This window comes from Liolophura sinensis, chromosome 5, assembly GCF_032854445.1.
Source record: "Liolophura sinensis isolate JHLJ2023 chromosome 5, CUHK_Ljap_v2, whole genome shotgun sequence".
In the NCBI taxonomy this organism is placed as follows: Eukaryota; Metazoa; Mollusca; class Polyplacophora; order Chitonida; family Chitonidae; genus Liolophura; species Liolophura sinensis.
In genome coordinates, this window is record NC_088299.1 from 3,414,301 (window position 1) to 3,438,207 (window position 23,907).

At 42.9% G+C, this 23,907-nt stretch overlaps 1 protein-coding gene across 1 annotated transcript; it reads right to left on the reverse strand.

Moving 5' to 3' along the window:
- Positions 1-14,837: 14,837 nt before the first annotated feature.
- On the reverse strand, positions 14,838-22,332 carry LOC135465557 (protein LZIC-like). Its single transcript, XM_064742799.1, has 6 exons — positions 22,221-22,332; positions 21,615-21,797; positions 19,870-20,005; positions 19,320-19,418; positions 17,628-17,805; positions 14,838-16,643 (listed from the first exon to the last, which is right to left on the reverse strand). Exons 2-6 carry the CDS (start codon positions 21,713-21,715, stop codon positions 16,585-16,587), a joined length of 573 nt encoding a protein of 190 aa, XP_064598869.1. The 5' UTR covers positions 21,716-21,797; positions 22,221-22,332; the 3' UTR covers positions 14,838-16,584.
- Between the last annotated feature and the right edge of the window lie 1,575 nt (positions 22,333-23,907).

Below are 23,907 nucleotides of genomic sequence, written 5' to 3' on the forward strand. Positions count from 1 at the left end.
AGTCTTAAGAATAAATTATGCTGTCTAGATTGTCTACTCGTATAATGTGATGCCTTTGTTGTGAGACTGGTTGATCCATATCAGCATAATGCCTCGGACAGGGAGGCTTACTTGCCTTCGGTATAAGCCGTCTCAGTGAATCAGCATTATATAAAAGAATGGTGGAAATCAGTCCGGCAACAAGGAGGCACATTGCATACACTCTAAGGACTCCGTCGTCATATGACAGGAAAATTATTATGTGCGACGTTAAACCCCAAGCACTCGCTCACTCATCCACTCACTCAACGCTTTACGGTGTACAGGCCGTTATGCTTTAATTATGTAGGCTTACGTTTATATGTTTACCCGCTCTTATAAGTTTCAGAAGTGCTGTCTTATTCAGGTTGCGGGACTACGAAAGAGCTTGCCAAACTGGTAACATCTCTACATATATCCATATATTTCATATACAGCTGATACAAAAAGAGACTATAAAAACAAAGAAACAAACCAATGAAAAAATTGCAAATAACACATCGTTAGTTGATAACCCGCGTGGAAAGCATACCAGTTCACATGAAACATTAGCTTTTATCAGCTATATAGAATTAATATATATGTATATCGTATGTAATATTGTAATGGAATTCTAGATTGTGTTGCCAGTAAAACTATATTATATGACATAAAGCGCACGCCTGATGGCAAATGCTTTAATAATGAATGTTAAATTTGCGAAGGAGGCCTATATTAATATGCCTCTATGTACACACAAAGGCACTGTGTGTGTGATCAGGCCGCAGATATACTAATGCCGATGATTGCGATGGGTGTATGAGTATCCATATAACTCATGGCATGTCAGTGCATGAACAGAAAAAGTGAATAAGGCCTTTTCCACGCATTCCAGATAGTGCATGAGTAGTATAGAAGGGGCAGTTGACGTCGCATTGAGGAGGCGTTTTTGGGGAGGTGAAGGTGTGTCGTTGATTCCGCGCTCCCATGAGCGAGCGAGGCGCATGCGCCCGATATCAGGGACCAATGAGCGTAGCTCCGTTAGCAGACGCGTGACGTCACGCGTGACGTTATGCGCGAGAAAAGCTCCTTCAGCTCCATTTTACACCAAAACTGACCAATGGGTGAGCTACATTTCGCGCCGAAACTGACCAGTGAGGCCCGTGACGACAAGCCAGAGCAGCTCCTTCAGCTCCATTTCGCGCCAAAACGGACCCAATGGGTGAGCTCCATTTCACGCCAAAACTGAGGTCACGCGTGAGAGCAGATCGTTCAGCTCCATTTCGCGCCAAAACTGACCAATGGGTAGACTCCATCGGCGCCAAAACTGACCAATGGGTGATCGCGCGGTTTTAGCGCCTGAATTTCGTTGACGTACGCGTTGACGGGATAAAAAAAAGGTGTGTGAAGAGAGTGAAGCCTACTCCTGCTATCCTCCTAGGAGGAGAGGCTTCGGCAAAGAGTGGGTTACTTGTCAGACGTGTGCCAGGCACTTTTATAGGCGGAGCGATTACCAGTGACATGAGGAGACACAGCACGCCGAGCGGAGAGGTCCCATGGTTACTTGCGGCACGTGTGCCACGCACTTTTCTAGGTGGGACAACTGGCTGCAGCATGAGCGGATGTACCACGCGGAGGAGGAAAGAGGAGGTTCACGTTCCTAACCTGCGCCCGGACGTTTCCCCGACTAAGACCAGCCCGTGTTTTTCATCTCTACCGGTGATCCCCACGCGCTAGTCGAACTGATGATGGCTTACCTCAATACCATCAGCGAGACCAGTAGCGCCTATCTCACAGAGTGTTATGCCAACATCCTGGACGAGTTAGACGAGCGCATCGATCCCAACGACACCAAAACCGTCTTACATTCGGCGAGTGCAGGACAAATTCGTCGTCTATATCAACCATCTCCCCGTCCTCGGCTTCAGTTCGGGGAACTACGACCTGAACTGTATCAAACAACAGCTTCACCCCCACCTGGTCAAGGGCGGTGATTTGAGTGTGTTATCAAGCGTAACAACAATCACACGGCAATCAGCACGCCGCAGCTGAAATTTCTGGACATTGAAAATTACCTGGCCCCTAATTACCTAGGTGGTTGAAAGCTTATGACTGCCGCGTCACCAAAGGCAAGTTTTGTTATATCTACATAGACTCCCTTGCCCGGCTGGAGGAAACGGCGCTGCACGGGGCGCCGAGTATAAGAACCTGTAGGAGACGTGGAGGAATCACGGCATGCGCACCGTAAAAGACTTGCTGCGGTGATATAACACCTGGACGTGATCCCCTTCATGGAGGCGGCGGAGAAGATAGTGGTGTTCTACCAAACATGCACGTCGACGTCTTGAAAGGCTGTATTAGCATACCAGGGCTCATCCTCCACTACTTGTTTCCACTATTTGCTCTCCGTGTTCGCGCTAATCAGTGAGAAAGACAAAGACATGCACGACTGCCTAAAGAAAACATCGTGCGCGGGCCGAGCATCATCTTTCATCGGTACCACGAACGAATCGTGACACGTATGCGGGGAGGTAAGCTCTGTAAGCGGATCGTTGGTTCGATGCTATCGCATTGTACTTGGCCTTCCTTGCCTCACCCATGCCGGCGGGTCACTACATCCGATGGCGATGTGACGGAGAGAAGTTCGTTCCGTCTGGCTGAAAAATGGCTGGAATGGCAGTCGCACCACCTGGGGATATACATCCAGCCCCGCCTTAGCCATACGGAGAAACGTGTTAGTGATAGGCAGCTCCGCGTAGACGGGTTCACTCACATCGATGGATGTCCCATCGTCTTCCAGTTCCACGGTTGCTATTACCACTACCACGGCTGTCACCTGAATCACCCACGCCAGGGTGAGCTGCGCTACAACGACCCGAGAGGTTTGACACCTCAAGACTTGTGCCTGGAAGTGGACAACAACGAAGCGTACGTCCAGTCCAGATGTGAAAATCTGTGACCTGACGAAGACGCGCAAGTTACTGGAGAATGCCGTACCCTCGACCAAATCGATGACGACACCTTCGAAGTGGTGAGCAGCAAGTGGGCCATTCGTCACAAGCTACCATTGCAAATAGGATGTATGGTGTACCAATATGCCAAACTCCGTATGTTGGAATTTCCCTATGATTTCATGACTCGTTTTTTTACAAGGCGGACGAGAAGTACGGCGAGATGGACACGGACTTCGCGTACATGGCCTGGTCTGACCCGGACTGGGAATCCCTCTTTAAACCTGAGCTGCGGGCGGTATGCGTGGCGGAGCGGGACAAATTGGTCACCTCGACGCGACCACTACGACTTTGATAAACGTACGCCGGTGTTCTTCAAAGACGAGTGAACTGGCGACGCTATCGTCCGTTTGTGTTCGAAGGCATACTATTGCTACGGCGGGAAGTCGAACAGTAAAGACAAGGTCTCCTGCAAAGGCGTTAGCGCTCGGGGGGTGGAGAAGGGACGTTTACCTCTCCGTGTTGCGCAATCACCAAAGAGTGGAGTGGTATGAACCGAGGTGTGCGCATGCGGGGAAACAGCATATATTCCTTCACACAGCACAAAGGCACTTTCACTTATTTTACGGGAAGCGCAAGTACTGCCGGACGGTGTGAGCACCACCTACCTGGATAATAAAGCTGACTATCCCCGACGGTTATATACCATGTCCTTATCGATTGGTGACTTGCGATTATCGACTTGAAACGCTCCTTATGGACTACGAATGGTATACGAATGTCGGACATGAGGCTTATATTTATAATGTGTTGCCTCGAAGGCTAAATAAATACAAGTCAAAACACCACTGTATGCGAGTGTCATTTTCTCTTTATTCATTTTTTTTTCATAACATGGTGGAACTGGAAAAAAACATGGGAAGACCGTTATTACAGCCCACTGGCTGGTGGAGTGTTAAAAAAAGGGTGCTGGACCCAAAAATTCGAACACCATTAAGCGTTATCGTATGTCGGGCACGACATGGGACGACCTCGAGTCCGCTGGGTTAAGTAATACACGCAATATTGTCCACACACTGCCGTGTCCAGACTCTGCAGCCGCTGATCATTCCACGTCCAGTGGTGTGTCCTCCGGTGAGAAAAGCGGTGATATGGGTGTGGAGGGGTGGGAGTCCGTACGAATCAAAGTATTCTCCTCGGAGACGGGATGGGTTTAGGCACACGTCTGAAAACGGCTACCCAATGTTGTCCCGGGCTGAAACACGTGTCTGTGTTGATGATACAGGCCCAGGGTGTGTTGGTCTCTTGGTGAGGGAGGTGGTCTCAAGTGTAGACATCCCCCAGCACGGGAGCCCGTAAATACGTCCACCTGTAGCACACGTCGCAATTGCACCGTGCCCACGTTGTTTTGTTTTTCAACTGGCGAAGTCACAGACGACGTTTCGGCTTTTGTCTTTTTCTACAATATTGTTGAATTCGGCGTAGCACACCCACGTTAATGGTTTCCGGCAGTGGCCTGGCAAACCGCACCTCTAGGCGCAAATCACCTCTCTGGACCGGTCAGTTGGTGGTCGTCATGGAGATTGGGGGTCATTTCGAAACAAAACAGCGTGTTGCCTTTGGCGAACGTGGTGCGAAGGACGGAGTTCCCCTCGTCGTGAAACACTTTCCCCGTGTTGGTAAAAAGGTGCAGGTACGTTCTGACGAAATTCCCGGTCTCAAAGTCGAGTGTCAGGGGCTTGACAGGATTTTGACCTCCGCTGACATGCAAGGACAATGGACGTGGTGGAAATGAAACGCTGCGAAGCGTGGTTTGGTGCGTAGAGGTTGGCGGGAGAGCGTGCGTCTTCTGTGACCAATAGACTGGTGAGGACGAGTGGGGAGCGTTTTCTTGGTCCTGCAAGCAGGTGACGAGCGGGAGCGGTGCGTCGGACCTCCCGTTTTATAGACGCGTCTCTCACCCTGTTCATTTTGACCAGCAGCCTGGGCATAGCGGCCGGCTTTGGCCACCAGCTGTCTTTCTCCCTCCAGAGCATGTCGTGTCAAGGCCTGGCTCACCGGCACTCCCTCGTCCCACACGTCGTCCATGAGTGAGTGAGTGAGTGCTTGGGGTTTAACGTCGTACTCAACAATTTTTCAGTCATATGACGACGAAGGAATCATTAGGGTGCATGTACGTGTAATGTGCCTCCTTGTTGCAGGACGGATTTCCACCGCTCTTTTATTTAGTGCTGCCTCACTGAGACGACTTACCGAAGGCAAGCAAGCCGCCCCCGCCCGAGCCATTATACTGATACGGGTCAACCAGTCGTTGCACTATCCCCTTTATGCTGAACGCCAAGCGAGGAAGTTACAACTTCCTCTTTTAAAGTCTTAGGTGTGACTCGATCAAGGATTGATCCTGGATCTACCGGTCCCGAAGCGGACGTCGTCCATGACATTTAGTCCGGCACGTAACGCAGTTTTTCCAACGCTCCCACAGCAGGCTTTAACAAGGGCTGCGCCATTATGATGAAACTGCCAAGCAAGCCGTGATCGCGCTGTACAACGGCACCCCAAAACACACGTAACTCACCTCCGCCAGCTTGCTTGGTGTAATAGTGGATGTAGGATCGGTACATGGCGAGGTTGTCTACGACGCTCATTGCAAGGGTAATGCGCGCCGCTGTCGAAAGTGAAGTGTCAGCACCACTTTACCGCGTTCAAATGCGACAGGTTGGCCCGCATCGTCCATAATATCAATTTCCACCGTCGTGAAATGATTGCGCCGCGCGGGAATGTATTCCACGCGTTGGAAGGTCTTGGAGATGTGTTGCCCGCAGCAGCGGCGCCAGCTTGTCTCCCGCCACACGCGGTTCAACAATGTCCATGTACACGTACAGCATGGGTGTGGTGGCATGCAAATCCTAGGCTCCGATATGCAGCAGATCCGCCGGCCTCATGAGCCAATCGTACGGTAAATTCATGAGATGCTTCAGACGCGGGCAGAAACTGAGCCCCAGTTGTTTCTAAAACCGCAGGCTGCATTTCCGCTGCATATCATTGAAACTGAACGTCAAATAACCGGCGTGAGCCTTGAGTAAAGGAATGTGTGTGTTGGTCAACAAGTCGGTCAAGTCCTTTGCGAGGTCTTTGGGTGAAGGGTAATAGCCTGCTGGCAATGTTAACTTATGCTTAGAACGGTGTGGGTCCTCTTTGGTGTATAATACATACCACACTTCGTCTTGCCGCACTTGGTACCAGGTACGGCTGTACCGTATTTCTACCAACCCACATTCCCAGTCACCAGTCAAATGCATGGGCTGTGGCAGTTGGATGCTGAAATGCGTTAAGGTATTGCTGGGGAAGTAGTCGAGCGAGCTGTTACTGGGCAGCGTGACGTAAAACATGTTGGTGAGGTGATCTCCTCCGGGCGGACTGACCGTATTTTCATCTGGCATCGGTATTTAATACGGACTCCACTTTAGCGGGGTTACTTTAGTGGTGGCCGCGTGAACATGTCTAAGAGCCGCGGCTCGACCAAGGCCTGTTACTTGGCGTGCTGCATTATCTCCCAACTATACTGTTAATGATGCCACCGATGAGGGCTGGAGCGGAGGTCGGGATGGTGGGGGGGGGGGGTGCGTGCGAGCAGCGCTCCAATGAATCCACCGCGTTGAACATTCCGTCCTTTCTTATGCAGGGGAATACTTTTTTGACTAAGGTGCAAAGCGTCTTGTGCCGCTTTAACTTCCCCTTCTGAGCTCGTGATAGTGGAAAGTTTCCATTTAACACATTTTGGCACATTCACACAAACACCGAAGTAAAGCTGGATCGTTGCCGCCTAGCAAGTGGTTCGTAACGTTGGAGCCGGTGTAACATTGCGGGTGGCTTATGTGGAGGCAACTGATTCGGCAGATCGTGCATACGAAGTTTTATGACTTGGGCAGGTAGGCGTGGTGGATGTCCCCGGGGAAAGTCGCAGGTGGTCGGGTGTGGCTTTCTTGAAACCCACAACAAGTACCCGTGAGGTTCGGCGGTGGCATCCTCAAACGCCTCGCGCAAGTACTGCGTCCGCCCCGGAGCCATCTGTTTAGCCATCGTGGTAATTTGAGACCAAGAAGCGTGCGTTCAGACCGATTGTGCTATGATCTTTTGTGGAACTAGTTCTGCACGATGCACACCACGCTGATATAGCGGTGGTGGCTGCATTTATAAAGAGTTTTGTCATGCAGGGTTTTCTTCGTTCGCTTCGGCCATCAAATCGTCCCCGACGAACGTCCGCTCCTCCGGGTCGAATGCTGACTGGCTGGGCACACCCTCTTCAAACAGAACGTTGGGTAGCGTGGTGTACAACGGCTGCCACTCCCTGTAACATTAGACCACGCGTTGCGGGGGTGAGAGCTTGAGAGCGCACCACCAACCGTTTCACAAACGTGGACTTTCTATACCCCGTCGGTCCGCTGACGATGGAGGTAAACGGATGCTCCCATCGAGTATGCTCGGATGGAGAAGCTGGGTGAGTCAATCTGGCTGGTCGTACGGGTGAGGGTGAGGGACAGTGCGTGAGGTCGCTGCGGTCACCGCCGCCGTCACCGCGGGTCGACTGGTCTTGGAGGGGCTGCACGCTGAGTTCCGCGGCCAATCCACCCACTTATACTCCGATGAACAAAACTCCGAGCACGGCTGCCACGGTGCCTTTATTCTCGCGCAAGCCTTGTACCCACTGATCCATCCCTTGAGGTAGGTCGATAGGGAGTGACATTCACCTCCGTCCTTGGGGTTAAATACGTTTGACGTCCGTGGCCGGCACCCAAGAATTAAAGCTGGGTGTATTGCCGACCCACTTCACCCAACAGTACAGTTTTCCTTGGCGACGTTCCCTTTTTAAGATCTTCTCCACCTGACAAAACCTGTCTGCCGCGGCCGTCACCGGTTACAGTTCGGTCTCGCAATACGTCCAGGGCAACCGTTTCCCGTTGAAGTCCTCCAGTGTGAACAAGACAGGCTGGCGAGGGTGGGTGCGGACGATGTGGAACATTTCTGTGCTCCAATTCGGGAGGTACGAATTTTCGAACTTCCCTTTCACTTTACGCAAGAGGTGATAACGGTACACCGATCGTTAGGACGAGGGTGGACCGCACAAGGCTTGACGCACTTCTTTCTGATTCTAGGTGGTGACTTCGATGGGGGACGCCGTTCTCTTTGGCAAACGCTGCCATGTCGCCAGGTCCGCCTGCCAGTGACTGTCTATACCCCCAACCACAACTCGGTTACTAGGGTAGCGCTGTGGGGCGGGACGGTGCAGCATGTGCGTGTCCTGCTGGGCCAGTCAAGCCGACACTCGGGCCCGACTCATTTTGAGCCCATGTTGCCGGGCTGCCTTGAGCAAGGGCTGAACGCCGCTGTAAGCCAATAAATGGATGGAGAACTATATCTACCGGGTTTGAGTCTCTGCCCATGAGCGTTCTCTGATCCCTCTTCCGTTCCTGCCGCCGTTCCGCAGAATCAAAGCATTTAACAGCTTCTTATTCTGTCTAAAATAAATATAAATATAAAGAAAATATCAAAAGAACAGATAAATAAATTAAAGTAAAATTAAAACAAAGCTTTATATGACGGCTCAGATGCCATACTGTATGACGTTTACTGACTTTCACTCGAGTTCTTCACCGAATACACAGAACAACGTACCTTTTTAATATAAGGGCACACTCACAATCTTCAGACTAACTTAAAGGATACATGAAATGTTTGGTTTCTATTTCTTAATATGGAGCAGGGTGTGACACGACGAATAGAAGTACAAAAGGCTTCTCAGCTTTGCGATGTTAGCTGTCAAACCAACTTGTTGTGAGGTGGAGGTGGGGGGGTGGGGGGTGGAAGAGATGTCGATTTGGGGACGCGAAACTGGCCCCGTGTTTCCAGTATGTTCATCGATGACATCATTTCCGAATATTCCCGACCATTGACGGAAAATATGCATGAAATAGAGAGGTAATTAAGGAATACAAAATATGCCTCACATATGTTTTGAGGGGTATGGGCCTGTCTTTCTTCATTTTCATTAAAACTATACTCTTCGTTTTACAGCAACTTTTCAGGTGTCCTTTAAGAGAATATCGAGTTAAGTATGAATTTTGGATGGATCTGACTAACCTTTTCGGGTTACTTATCAGATGATACCCACGTCGAGATGTCATCTTAATCGAATATCTTCAGCAATACTGAAGTAATGTCTCAGAGATAGGTCAGCTGGTACCAAGATAGACGCTATACTGATGCGAGGGCTCTGCACGGCGATGTGCATAACCGATGCAGTGAGATGTTGTGAACAAACTATAAACGCCAAGAACATAATGATTATCCTGACCCAGATGTTCCAGTGGAATTAAATCCATTAAAATTCAATTTCCAACTCAGAAGTGATAATATCCAACTGATCCGTGGAGATGTGGACAGGTATCCCGTATACATATACCTAAATAACGCCTTAATTACAATTGTCCTCCCACACAAAAACGTTAAAAACGAATTCAGTGTGCTCTCATTTATTTATCTGATTGGAGTGTGACGCCGTAGTCAAGAATATTTCACTTATATCAAGGCGGCCAGCATTATAATGGTAGAACGCCGGACAGAACCCGATGGAAATCCACGACTATCCGCAGATTGCTGCCAGACCTTCCAACATAGGACACGAGAGGAAGCCAGCATGAACTGGACTTGGACTCACAGCGTCAGAGACTCCTGCATATATATTATTATCCTTCTGTAGTACTCTAACAACAAGGCCAGCTGCATATTGTGCTGGTGTTAACAGTTCTTGGGGGCCCCCGTGGCTCAGTTGATTAGCGCGCTAGCGCAGCGTAATGACCCAGCAGTGTCTCACCAATGCGGCCGCAGTGAGTTCAAGTCCAGCTCATGCTGGCTTCCTCTCCGGCCGTATATGAGAAGGTCTGCCTGCAGCCTGCGGATGGTCGTGGGTTTCCCCTGGGCTCTGCCCGGTTTCCATCCACCATAATGCTGACCGCCGTCGTATAAGTGAAATATTCTTGAGTACTGGGTAAAACACCAATTAAATAAATAAAATAAATTAACGGTTCTTTTTATCTCATTAACACCCACACTCAATAATTGTTCTCTTACACGCTGGCGGTCAGATGTACTGCTGGTTAAGGAAACTGAGATGCACGAAATAAACCACACACCTTTGGCAACAATCAGAGTATGATGAGAAACTTCCCGACAGGTGACGTACAGATATGCAGGGCATGGTGGTTTAAGTACGGCGTAAAACACTAATAAAATAAATAAATCTAACTGATGCTAAAATGTACATCTATTCTCTTATATAACATAATACTTCGTGATTTTCAACATAACATCCTGTTAGTCTAATACAATCCGTGTATAATTAACTGAATATGTGACCTATATTTAACAAAATAATCCGCTGCAATAAAGGGATACATTCTAACATCACTCCGTTAAATGTTAGGAGCAGATTTTTTTTCGAGTAGATTACCTGCGCTAAATAATTTCCCAGAAAGATTTCCAGAAAGAGTTTGATAACACTTTGTGCTTACTGTGAAGATGGTACAAGGCCTACCCATGCATGCTAATCAAATGTCTTCCAAGTCTTCAAGTGATAAATATGTGAAAACTTTTATAACTTAAAGGATACACAAAACTCATGGTTTTTATTTCTTACTACGGGTCATATTAAGTGCACTACATACATGTATAGAAGTACAAGAAAGCTTCACAGTTTTCCTTTTGTGCGTAAATATAACCTTAATCTACAGGTTTCTTAAGGCTCCAGTGGTCAGTCCGGAAATTAAATAGCCTGCCGTGGTGACGACACGGTGATAAACTGTCAAAACAACTTTGTTGAGAGGAGACCTGGAAATGGGGTCGTTAAACTGCTTCTGCGTTCTCAAAGTGTTTATCGTTCATGACATCCCTGAATATTCCGAACCATTGACAGAAAATATGAATAAAATAGAGGAGTGATTAAATATAAAATATGCCTCAGAAGAATTTTTGGGGTTTATTTTTGGACATACATTTCTTCATTTTCCTTAAAACCATAGTCTTCGTTTTATAGGACCTTTTTATCTGTTCTGTAAGGTTTGTAGTCCATCTGACATCTGAGAGATAAAAGAGATAAAAGGTACATATATATATATATATATATATATATATATATATATATATATATATATATATATATATATATATTCCCTCATGTTGCCCATGACAACTAAAAAATAATTTACTGAAATAAGTGTTGTATGCAGTGAACAGATTCTACGGGATGTTGATCACGTGTCATTGTCATTGATTTGTTAATGGTCTCCAGAGAATTCCAGAGGTCGTAATAACAATAATAATATACAACTGTACTAATATAATAAATCTTTATTTCAGAGTAAATGTTCGATAATGAGAGAGTGAAAAGAATGGGTACCAGGCGATCTAGTCTCAGTGGTTTAGTACATGTATATCTGTGATTGGCCAACGACGATCAGCTTCACCCATATAAAGTATTATATGCCTTTTCTGTTCTATGATAGCTCTGTAGAACAAGCTATTTGGAGGCAAAAATTCCAAAGCAATTTTCCTTAATCAACGAAATCTTTACATCAGGACTTTCGGTGTCATATTCCGTAAAATAATCTGTTGTATATGCCTAAACCGTGATATATCTGAGCAGCTACGTTCTGCTGTGGTGATTATAAAAATGGCCGTCATGTAATTGCGCGCATCTTGTAAAACATACAGTTATACGACAAGGTGCATCACTTGAGGTCGAAACAGGCGAAATGTCTGATTTCCATCAAGATTTTTTTATGACAAGCGCATGGGACAATCCAAAAATGGCTGAATGACTGAACTGACAATTCGAATGACACAGAGATTCTTAGTTTAATACCACTGGAGGAACCTCCGACGAAAAGATCCAGTCTTCTATTTTATTTTGACTAAAAAATCCAAAAGCAATTTGTGGTTACTGTCATATAGCTCATCGCCAATCAACCCATGATATAAAACGTTGCAAGCTAATTGTATAGGACACTACAGGTTCATGTATGAGCACCAGACAAAAACATTTGTAAAATTGTCAGTTTTTTTCCCCTGGGAGGTAAGGAATTCTCCACAACCTGAAGTATGACGTTCAGTCCAATATAGACTGTGAAAGAAAATGAAGAGAGTTTGCTTGGAAATCAGTGAAAACTCTCTTCAACTTGAATAGGATATGTGTCTGAACGTATGCACGTGCTGGCTGTGAGATCGATTGTCCATGCATGATCAACACCAGAGCTCTTCTTGCGCTTCCAACCTGGGAGTTGGAAGCTTATTTTTTTCGCTAGGACGATCAAATAATTCTTTTCGGACAGTGCCATTAGTCATTTTACCAGGAAACTGCTAATCACAGCTATTTCAGTTTGGCATCAAAATTCTCGCGGGTGTTATCTTTTACGTTTTTTATATGTTTGTACTTCTATGCCACTTACGGTTTGTCAAGAAGCCTTCTAAAACTTGATATAAATGTATAGAGCGTCACTTGTTACATACCATTGGAGCCAATAAATTCCGATATATAATATAGACGCTCGCCATTGGTCGAATATTTGACGTCACAAAATGTTTTGAATTTTGATATAACTTTGGCATATTCCAGGGCAAGTCGAGCCGGCGATTCTGAGTCGATTATTGTTTTTTCTTGTGTTGGTAACTTTTGATATATAGTCCAAACATACCAATTTTAGGGTTTCACAATTACTCACCTTACATGGCGTGTAAATCAACACTATGAGAGCTAGAAATTTGTAACTTGCTCCAAACTGTAACCCAATGTATCCTCTTTTCGTGGAATTTGGACCAAATAAAGCTAGCAACAGAAATTTTCCCGCTGAAAGTGTTTATAATCTCACGCTATATCAGAAATAGCGCCAATTAAGCGAGGCAGCAAAAAGTACCATTTTCGCAATCTTTGGTGTGATTCGACCATGGTTTGATAATGACTTCGAAGCGCACGCTCTGATCACTGGATCACCAGAGGGGTCTCTTTACATTATAATTTTTTAACCGTCACTCGCTGACCAAAAATGGCCGACATTTATTCTCCGACAATTAGGGGTAGAAGAGCTTTCGTTGCCAGACATCCACTACACACACTGATTAAGTTTTTGTGACAAGTATGTTTATTTATTAATTTTATTTATTTATTTTCATCAACTGTTTTCTTTAATGATTACAAAATAAGTTATAAACATCCATATGCTATAAGTTCAGCAGCTAAACAGGTTATATCGGAGATTTCTGACAAAAATAATCCATATTCACTACTGAAATCAAATTTCCTGTATTAACAGCTCAAATTATATCGCCCTTCAGTAAATGTCAGATTCGTACCTGTACTATTTATAGTGTTGAAATGATTCTATAAGGTGAAAAAGTTATAATGCTACCCGCTTTATAGCTTGTAGGAACTTTACCATCGATTTGAAAGCTAAAACGACCACAGACGAGGTTGGTATTAATTGAAAATAAATTATTAGGGCTATTCTAAAATAATAAGAAAAATTAGATTAGATTTGGCTGAGCTGAATGATATTTTGCCAAAAATCTCTGGTATAGCCTCTCTAAATCATGGCATATGCCACTTGCTGTAATATATTTATTTAGCCCCAGAAATATTTAACATTTGGTCATTGGAAGCACAAGTATATCAAACATTTAGTAAGCGCTGTGAAATCCCCAAGAACCAGTTTGTTGGTAAACGTCAGAGGGTATTGGGTGCTGTCCATGTCAAACTAGCAAAAACAGATTAAACTTGGCCGAACATATGTGCCAAATTTCAATTGATTCATACAATGAATTCAGTGTATGATGATGGTGCGACAAAAAACTCACATTTTGCTAAAAAATGAACAAAAACAACAGAAAATCTGTGTATAAATTACTAAACACATATACCAAGTCAAATTGATATGTTTTAAGCGCGTAATTCTGAAAAATCTACTGGTTATTTACACATAAAACGCACATAACTTTGGTGTACACGAATAAAAAACGATAAAATTGAAAACTGATCTGATACTTATCTAGGTATAAACATGTGCCAAGTTTCATGTCATAAATGATTTGACGTCTCGAAAACTACATGTGCAAATGGGGCGGACAGATAGACAGACAGACAGACAGACAGACAGGCAGGCATGGTAAAAACTAACAGCCCGAAACCCTTTCCAGTTCCAGTGAAAGAGGTCTAATGAATAATCTTGCCGAGCTGGACTCACTTTTCCTTTTTATCATTTTGTACCCATTACGCCGAAACACCAAGATTGCTGACTGGCTCGTTCTGACGTCGCGGATGTCTGCTAAGAACACACATTTCTACACGCGAGTTTCAATTACAGCAAAATTTCTTTTGATAAATGAATCATTCTTTCATCAATAGATAAGTATAATGTACTTGCAAACTAACCTTTATACAGGAAGGCATAATATACAAAAAACAAAAAAAAAAACTCATTTGCTGGAAAAAATTATCTGCATATAAATGTGAGGTACAGCTACTGCACAGGTCTGTATATATGGACGTCAAAGAAGAAACAAAATTAAAAAGCCACATATGTACAAATAAATGTACATGCTTACATGCATGAACTAATACAAATTCAACTAATATTTACTGCTGCAATACTGATAAGCAAGAACAACTGTTTTAATGCATGTGGAATTTCTTTTGTGAAATAATCAACTCAAAATAGTTTATTTCCAATAGTATAAATAACTCCATAGAACACATTTCTGGCATGTTAGTATATATATATATATATATATTGATCAATTTATTACAGCTCAACTTAGTTGACAGCGAAAAGAAATAATGCTGGTATGAAGAGGTAAATGTAGGTGATGATACAGTGTGTATTTACATCTGCGGAACTTAAAACATTGAGAACCTGCTAGGACTACAGCTAATATGCACTGAATCCATTTGACCGGTTGGGGTACAAATGAATTGTACACTTTACATGACAGCAATCAGGTTTACAGGTAGAGGAAACTGGAGTGCCCTTCATGGGTTCCTGACAATCTCTCGGCTGTGACCTCACGGGTCAGGGCTGTTCAACTGTGGTGAGGCATCCCTAAAACACAGTTTTGACATTTCCCTGGGCAGACATTTGTGAGCAGGTGAAAGTATAAAGTAGGACACAATGAGAACGTGATAACCGTGATCCATGTATGGAACTATATTTTTCTGTGTATTTACACCTACAATAGTAAGAGAGTTGTGCAGTGATATCAAAAAGTCAGTCAAGCGGGAGACTCTGAGTGAGCTGGTTGCACATGGCCATCCGTTTCATTCCTGACCAACTTACCGATTTTTCCTGATTCTGAGAGTTCTATTGATTGTAGAAAGGTGCTCTGAGGGTTGCTTAGAGCACGAGATGATTGGAAAACTGCTGGAAAATTGTTTTAGCCCCCAAAAAAGTATTTTGTGACATTTATTTGCCTCTAAAAATGCACCTTTGTGGTCGAAATTTATGGTATATGCACGAAACCTTGCACATACTCTTACTGTGTATCTGTAACAACACAGTACTGGGTCAGGAAACTTTATGATGTCTTGTCTCCATACTATCCTATGTGCTGTGACATGGTAACCTGTAATCAGCGGTCACAGAGAATTTATAATAACTTGTGAGCAATGAATTATTTTCGCAAAATGCCATATAACTGTACATCACTAATGCCGTTAACATCAATATCTTCCCGACTGATGAAAATAAAGACAAGTACACAACAATAAACACAACAAAAAAAAAAAAACAACATAGCTAATCTTTGGAAACGAAAAGATATTAATCACCTAATTAGTGGATTACCTAAATTCAGGATTTGTCTTCGTTAACCTGATTTCATTTACATGTGTGCATGAAACGTTGATCCACAATGCTAAAACATCATTGATGAGAATTGTTAGAAAAAGTGACCAAAATTCATCTCTAAACAAATTATTTGCAAATGGGATCTGGTATTTTAATGTTATAAGATTTACTTCTTATTTTTCATTTCAAATGAACATATCCCAATGATAATCCTGAAATATCCCTGAGGTGGGATTTAGGCAAATTTATTATTTATTCTTGAAACCTAACCTCATCAATGATGCGGCCAATTTCGGACGAGAATTGTGTGGAATGCAGTAAAGCATCAGGATTTTAGCATATATGTAATTGGTATAATATTGATTTGATATCAGGTTTGAGGTATTAAATATTACATATAAGCCACAGGTGAATATACATTTTCAAAAAAGCATGCACATAATATGCCTACACCAGATACAAATGTATTTACATGCAAGGAGGCCTGGCAGTTCTGGAGGCAAGAGAAGGTAACTCTTTCTCAATTATTTTTCCATATGATTATCACGGGGAATGTAAGCATTTCATCATAATTTTTTTATATCACTGATATTTATTCATTTGGGCAAAAAATTTTGATTACGTTTTTCTGTTCAAATGGTGGGTACCAAAAAAAAAAATCCACAAACTGTCAAAGAAGTGAAGGATGATAAACCATGACCCTGTGCATCAGCAACTTCATCAGAGTCTGTCATAAAACATATGGCACCTTATTTGCTGGCTTGCTGGACCTGTGTACCAGCCACTTCCAGAAGTTTATCACCAGAACCTGCAAAGATTATAAAGAAGAATGCTTGCACCATAACCAGTGTTTTTTTGATTTTTCTCTCTTTGATGATTGATTGATTGATGGATTGGTTGAATGCCGTGCTCAACACCTTTTCACCCATATGATAACAGTCAGGTTTGTGAGAGGAGGAAAACAGAGTGCCCTGGAGTAAACCATAAACCCCAGCCAAGTATCTGATTTATTTATTTATTTGATAGGTGATTTTTTTATTTTTTTTTTTTGATTGGTGTTTTACGCCGTACTCAAGAATATTTCACTTATACGACGGCGGCCAGCATTATGGTGGGCGGAAACCCACGACCATCCACAGGTTGCTAGCAGACCTTCCCACATACGGCCGGAGAGAAAGCCAGCATGAGCTGGACTTGAACTCATAGCGACCGCATTGGTGAGAGGCTCCTGGGTCATTACGCTGCACTAGTGTGCTAACCAACTAAGCTACGGACGCCCCCTCTCATGTTTTTAAGGTGCGTTTTTAGGGGTAAGCATGCAAGCTGTAGTTAAGTAGGCCTCTACAAAATGGCTATGGTAAGTTTTGGATCTACAGCAACATAAGCTAGTTGAAGACCTAGCTTTAAGACAGATTTTAATTTTGGAAACTTATTTGAAAAACATTACGTATGCTTTTAATCCATTTAGAGGCAAGTTAAAAGTCCTGGTGCTAATTAAATATGATAAAAAGCTTCAGTGAAATACGTGAGAAATATATACATTCTACGTAAGAAAAAAAAACATCAACTTCATCCAATATCTCTCAACATTTCTGTGACTCTCAGTTTACATGATGGTTTTTTTTTTACAGTTTGTTACCTAGAAAATATGTGTCACTGTCACGACATAACCTACATACTGCATACGTTAATGCCGCAATTTCCCACTTCTTGTAGCTTCACGCCTCAAAAACTAATCTCACGTGACATCATCAATTTCACAAGAGGAACAATAAGCTGAAGTTTGACTCACCTATCGACCCGGACACTTTCTCAAACTCCTTCAGACTGGTGTTCGAGTTGCTCTGCAAGTAAGCCTCTTCTTCAGGAGTGAGCTGTTCACCTAGTTTTTTCAAAGCCGTCAAAATTTCCACGGACTGTTGCGTTGACACTTCTGCTGATAGTTTCCCTATTTTTGTGTCTCTCTTGATCTGCAAAGACCAACTCATGCATTAAGAATTCCTAATCAAAAGTTGATTTTATACAGTTACCAAGCATGTCACATCAAGCATGTCACACCAAGCATGTCACATCAGGCACGTCACATAAAAAAAATAAGGGCTGTGGCTGTTTTGGTCTATTTCCACCTCTCATAAATATATCATTTCTCGTCTTCTCTTTTCACAAGATTCCTGAAGCACATTCAATAAAATGTCTGTGGCCTTTAGTTCTGTTTTCTACCCATGTTTCTGAATTACTTAGGTTACATTGTTTGTTGTCTTCGCTTTGAAGACAATTTTAAAAATACTTTCCATGTATAAAGTCTGAAAGCATTTTACTAAAACTTTTGAACGTGAGTACATGTACAGAAGTTTGTACAAATTTAAGGGTCAAATCAGTGGCCGCGTATTATCAGTTTATTCATATACATGTATTTGATTGTTGTTTAAGGCTGTACTCAAGAATGTTTCACTTACGATTGTAGTCAATGGAATGGGTGGAGGAAACCAAGAGTGCCCGGCAAAAACCACTGGGCTTTGGAAAGTCATGGATGGACTTTCTGTGATGAACAGAGAGCATACCATATTGTTGGAAGACAAGTGAGCTGAACAGACTCGTGAACGGTGGGAGCAGGGGACACTTTTGGTATATACCTATTGTAATGATGTCTAACAAACTGAGAGGGGTGTTACTGACAGCAACCAAAATTGATATACGTGATAGAAACAAGGCAAAGCCGAAAATGCTTTCTTATTTTCCTGAAAATCCGATCTTACTTATAGCTGTTCCATCAAGGATGACACTGAGTGAGTGAGCGAGTGAGTGCTTAGGGTTTAATGTTGTACTTAACAACTTTTCCGTCACATGATGACAAAGGAGTCCTTAGAGTGTATGTAATCTGCCTCCTTGTTGCAGGACGGATATTCCACCACTAGGTCAACACTGAAACATACACTGTAAATATTCAACCCTTTCAACCACTAAAGCACTTTTTTTTCAGTGTAATTTCTGCATAGTTATTATGAAAACGACACCAAAATTGATTTATCTGTGTCATTAAAGATGCAAGCTTCATGAGAGTGTGCAAATTATTTCTCTACACCCATACTTTTCTCAGAATGTTTCAAAATATAGGTTGCAGAAGGATGGTCCATGTTAACTCCACTATTTCAATTGAAAATTTCGAAGAATACGAGGAACCTCAATAGTAAATGGTTCATTATCTGTATGTAACAGTGTTGCCAATACATGTATAAAGTGTCATAGTGGTGGAGGCAAGGCCTTTTTTTATGAACTTCGTGTAAGACCACCTAAACATCCTCACCAACTACAGGCAGGGGAGACATGGCATTATGCACCTCTGCTATGTTCGGATATCTTCTTTACACACAGCACACTATTGAGCAAACTATCCTTTTTGCATCGTTGCCTCCTTTCAAGGTACTGCATGAGCACATTAATTAATTACTTGCTTTGATTATAAGAGTAAATATCGTATACCTACATCTGCCAGTCTTTGTCGAAGCTGACCAGGCTGCTTTTTGGCAAACAGACGTATCACCTCAGGTGTCTTGAAAGCTTCCCCTATGGCAGCTTGGATAGCCTGAAACAGAAGTATGCTCCATGTCAACTCCGCTATTTCAGCAGTGATCCATCTCTTGATTCATTAGAGGGAACATTAAAGGAGAAGAAAATTTTTTAAAATTACACTATAGGCTGAAAAAAGCACATTTTTTTCTATCTGGTGGTGCCTGCTGCTTAATTTTGCAATTTTTCCTCACCATACACGTAAAACCTGAAAGCTGCAAAAGTGGCAAAAGCGGCCTCTCAGCCAATGAGACCACCGTTCGCTACCTTCTGGGAAGAAGAGTTCTACCGGAAATGTACAACCTGCACTTTGGCAGTTTCCTCCTAACACAGAAGACTTCAGGACTCCACAGAATCCACTGTGTCCCGTGACACCCCTAGCCTTGTGTCGGTCATGAATCATCTTTCGTGTATTGTATCTATGTTTGGAAAGCCAGAATAGCGGATAGGGTAATAATGGTACAAACCAGCTGCATTCCATTGAGCTCATCCACCAGGCTGAGGTTACCCTCCATCATTTTATCCAGGGACTCCTTGAACTCCTTCAGCTGTTCCATGGTGTCCCCCTTAGTCTCCTCATATTCGTCAGCATCTAAATCTTCTCTGTAAAGGAAAAGAACATGACAGTATGCACAGCAAGCACTGTTAGAACATTAGTGTTAGCAAATGCGTATATATAAACTGTGAGCGAACGTGTTTGCTTAAATTTCTTTTATTTATTTATTTGATTTGTGTTTTACACCATACTCAAGAATAGTTCACTTATATGATGGCGGCCAGCATTATGGTGGTAGGAAACCATGCACAGTCTGAGGGAAACCCACGACCATTCGCAGGTTGCTGGAAGACCTTTCCACGTATGCCTGGAGAGGAAGATAGCATGAGTTGGACTTCAACTCACAGTGACCGCATTAGTGAAAGGCCTCTGGGTCACTGTGCCGCGCTGGCATGCTAACCTCCTCGGCCATGTAGTCACCTGCTTAAATTTGAAAGACTGATTATGGCTTAAAGCCACAGAAGACAATATCTCAGCTATATCATGGCTTAAGAGTGACCCGCTTAAGTTTGAGCCATCCCATTAATAAATGTACCTTGAAACACCAGCCATATCGTTCATAAAGCCCATCAGAGATTTCAAATATATGATTACATTTATCGCTCTTTAAAAAACCTGAAGACATCATGTATAAAAGTATTTTTACACACATTTTTTAGCTGTCCATATGATGGGTCTAGCTGCATTTTGCGCAGTTTTTCACATTAATGTGAGCTAAAGCATTTAAGCATTTATTTGAGCCTATGTGTTATTAACACATTATTGAGGGCCAACATTATTACCAATTTGGAGAGGGTGGGGGTGGGAGGGGTGGTTACACATGTAATAACAGGGTATGTATATTTGTATGCTTGGAGTTTTACGGCGTGCTTAACCTCTCAACATTGTTCAGTTCTATGACAATGAAGAGTCATTAAGTGTGTGTACATATACTGTGTCTTCTTGTGACAGGGAAATAAAAAATTCCCTGTCGTAACTGTGGTTTTACTATATTGTAAAATTCATAGCGTAAGTGTATTTTAAAGAAAGAAAACTCAGCTTATCGGCTTTATTAACTGACATTGAAATAGAAATAAGCTTCTGATCAGCTAAAGTACAAGTATACATGGTAACACTGAAGCATCCCGAAATAGGACAGACCAACTTTAACACATTTTGCCCCTTGGGGTACTGGTGGAAAAGAGCAATGGTTGATGCTGCTGTGCAGGTCATTTGCGTATAGGTAGTCTCACTTTTGTTCAACCCTTGTCTTGTCTTCCACAAGACTTACATGTCCATTCCACAAGTTTATACTTCCATTTTTAACATTTCGATCAGTGTGTGGTACATTACGACTGTTGTACTATACACCAAGTAAACGTTTTCATTCATGGGGAGTAGGATTTGCATTTTGTGTAAGAAAACATGTAACTAGAATGAAAAATAAATTACTGATACATTCTGAAGCCAAGCTCTATGACTGCATGATATAAGGTATTTTTGTTCAATTTTTTGTCCTAGTTTCTTCAGGAAGCATGTTTAACAAATGAAAAATACTTCCCGGCAGATTGTCATTGTGTAACCTCCCGTTACCTGAACGATCATTCACAGCTTGCGGTATTTCAAATCCTAAGCTTCTTCAATAATTTTCTTACAAAAACATATCCAACAGCTCACCTACATTCCTCCAAATCTGATAACTGCTGCATTAACCTATCCAACTGCTCTTCCAGATTCTGTCGCAGTTTCGTCGTCTCTGACTGGCCTCTTGATGCCATATTATCTCTCGTCTATGTTTCGATAAATACAAATCCAACCCAGCTTAACGGTGAGTTCAGAATGCCACCAGATACCACGAGTCTACAAAAAAGAATAATAATTTATACATGACTGCACTGATCTTATGCTAAATGAGTAGATATACGTGAAATATTAACAATTCTACACAGGAGATTTTTGGCAAACATCACACACATGTATCGTTGACAAAGGTGATTATATTGTGCAGCTGTCAACAACATTCAGCCATCTTCAAACGGACGATCTGGAGCGTTGACAGCTAGTTTCAATAATGTTTTTTGGCAAACTTAGACACCACATCTTCCACACTGAACGATGACAACATGACGTCTGATAGCATTGGTGACACAAAGTAGGCCTATTCATGAATGTGCAACAACAACACAGACACACATGTTCCTATGTAGGACCGGCTAAATGCCAAACAGATATTACAAAATTTCAGGTCACCTTAGTTTAAAAGATAGTAATATTATTTGTTACCTTTTGCGCGGCTTCATGTAAAGAAAAGTCACTGTTGACACAGAACGGTGGGTACAGCCCACTATGAACGCTTACAGAACAGGTTGCAAACACATGATAAAAACTGACAGCTTTTCAAAGGTCAAGGTCCTCCGTAGAAGCGAGTAAATCTATCCAAATTCCTAACCGCGAGAAGTGCCTCTGTCCAAAAAAAAAAGAGACACTGATATCTAGGGTGATGACGATTCTTTTTGAAGATGTCAAGGAAGTGAAAGAAAAAGACTACGTACAAATGAAATATAGCATCGAGATAAGAACCAGTGAACACTATATCTGAAAATGCGATTTTTTTCTCCTTTCTTCAGACAACAGTGGATGTGAGTGTGTGACGTCATAGGTGACTTAGGCCTGGTTCATGAATGATATACTTGACAATCCGAACATTTAACTGCATTATCCTACGGTTAAAAAAATAAAATAAATAATAGGCCTGAATAAAATGCTATTCAGACATTGTTTGCATTACCGTACTCTGTCTGAAGTACTGACATGTATGTTCACGTTTTCTTTCCTTTCAGGAATTTTTTAGGTTATTTGATTGGAGTTTTACACCATACTCAAGAATATTTCATTTATACGACGGCGACCAGCATTATGGAGGGAGGAAACCGGGCAGAACCCGGGGGAAATCCACGACCATTCACAGGTGGCTGACAGACCAACAAGATCATCGTTAGCAAACAAGTTTTCCACCCTCTGCCTCTCCAGGGTAGGAAAGAGGTGCAACACGAACGATATTAAAATACTTACACATTCGTAATCAGCTGACACGAGAACACTGCACTGGGGTTACTTACTTTACGTGGATTCGAATACAGCCCTTGGTGACAGTATAGGAGCGTACGGTGTGGGGGGGGGGGGGGGGGCGTGGTGCGGATTTGACAAGAGCTGAACGACTATCAGGGTCTATTAGGCAAGGGTCCACGGGCCACCTAGGCCCCGGAAGCTCCGTGATATTAGATTGCCTGAGTGATTTCGAAGTGTTTCGACTGCAGATTTGGCCAATGTGTACACATTCATGTTCACATTAAAAACAAAAAACAAACAAATAATAGAAAAAAAAAAAACAAAAACAAAACTCATGTTCAGCTTAGGTGGAGTTGAAAACAGCATGTCCCTGAATATATATAGTATGTATTGTCATGAGTTTCAGAGTTACAAACAGTACAAATAAAACTGCGGCTTCTGTCTTGTCCACCATTGGGAAATAGCTACTGCTGCCTGCGCGGTACGATTGAAGAAAGATAATTCTGTAAAATACGCCGTCTTCCACCGGGAACAATATGAAATGGTTCATATAACAGAACATGTCTAAATAGACCTATATACTATTTAGTAAACTGATACGAAATTGAAATATTGGTCTATATAGGCTACAGCAAATATCCGTGGAATGAATGTTAATAGCTAGGTAAGGAATATAAACTAAAATATTTTTTTCGTCGACTTGAGCAGAACATGTTTGCCTCGGGGGGAGGTGCGTCCGTACCACCCGCACCTCTCCTGTACTGTCACCAAGGGCTGTATTCGAATCCACGTAAAGTAAGTAAAGTAAGTAACCCGAGTACAGTGTTCTCGTGTCAGCTGATTACGTAAGTGTAAGTATTTTAATGTCATCAACACGAGGACAGCGATTCGAATATGCCCA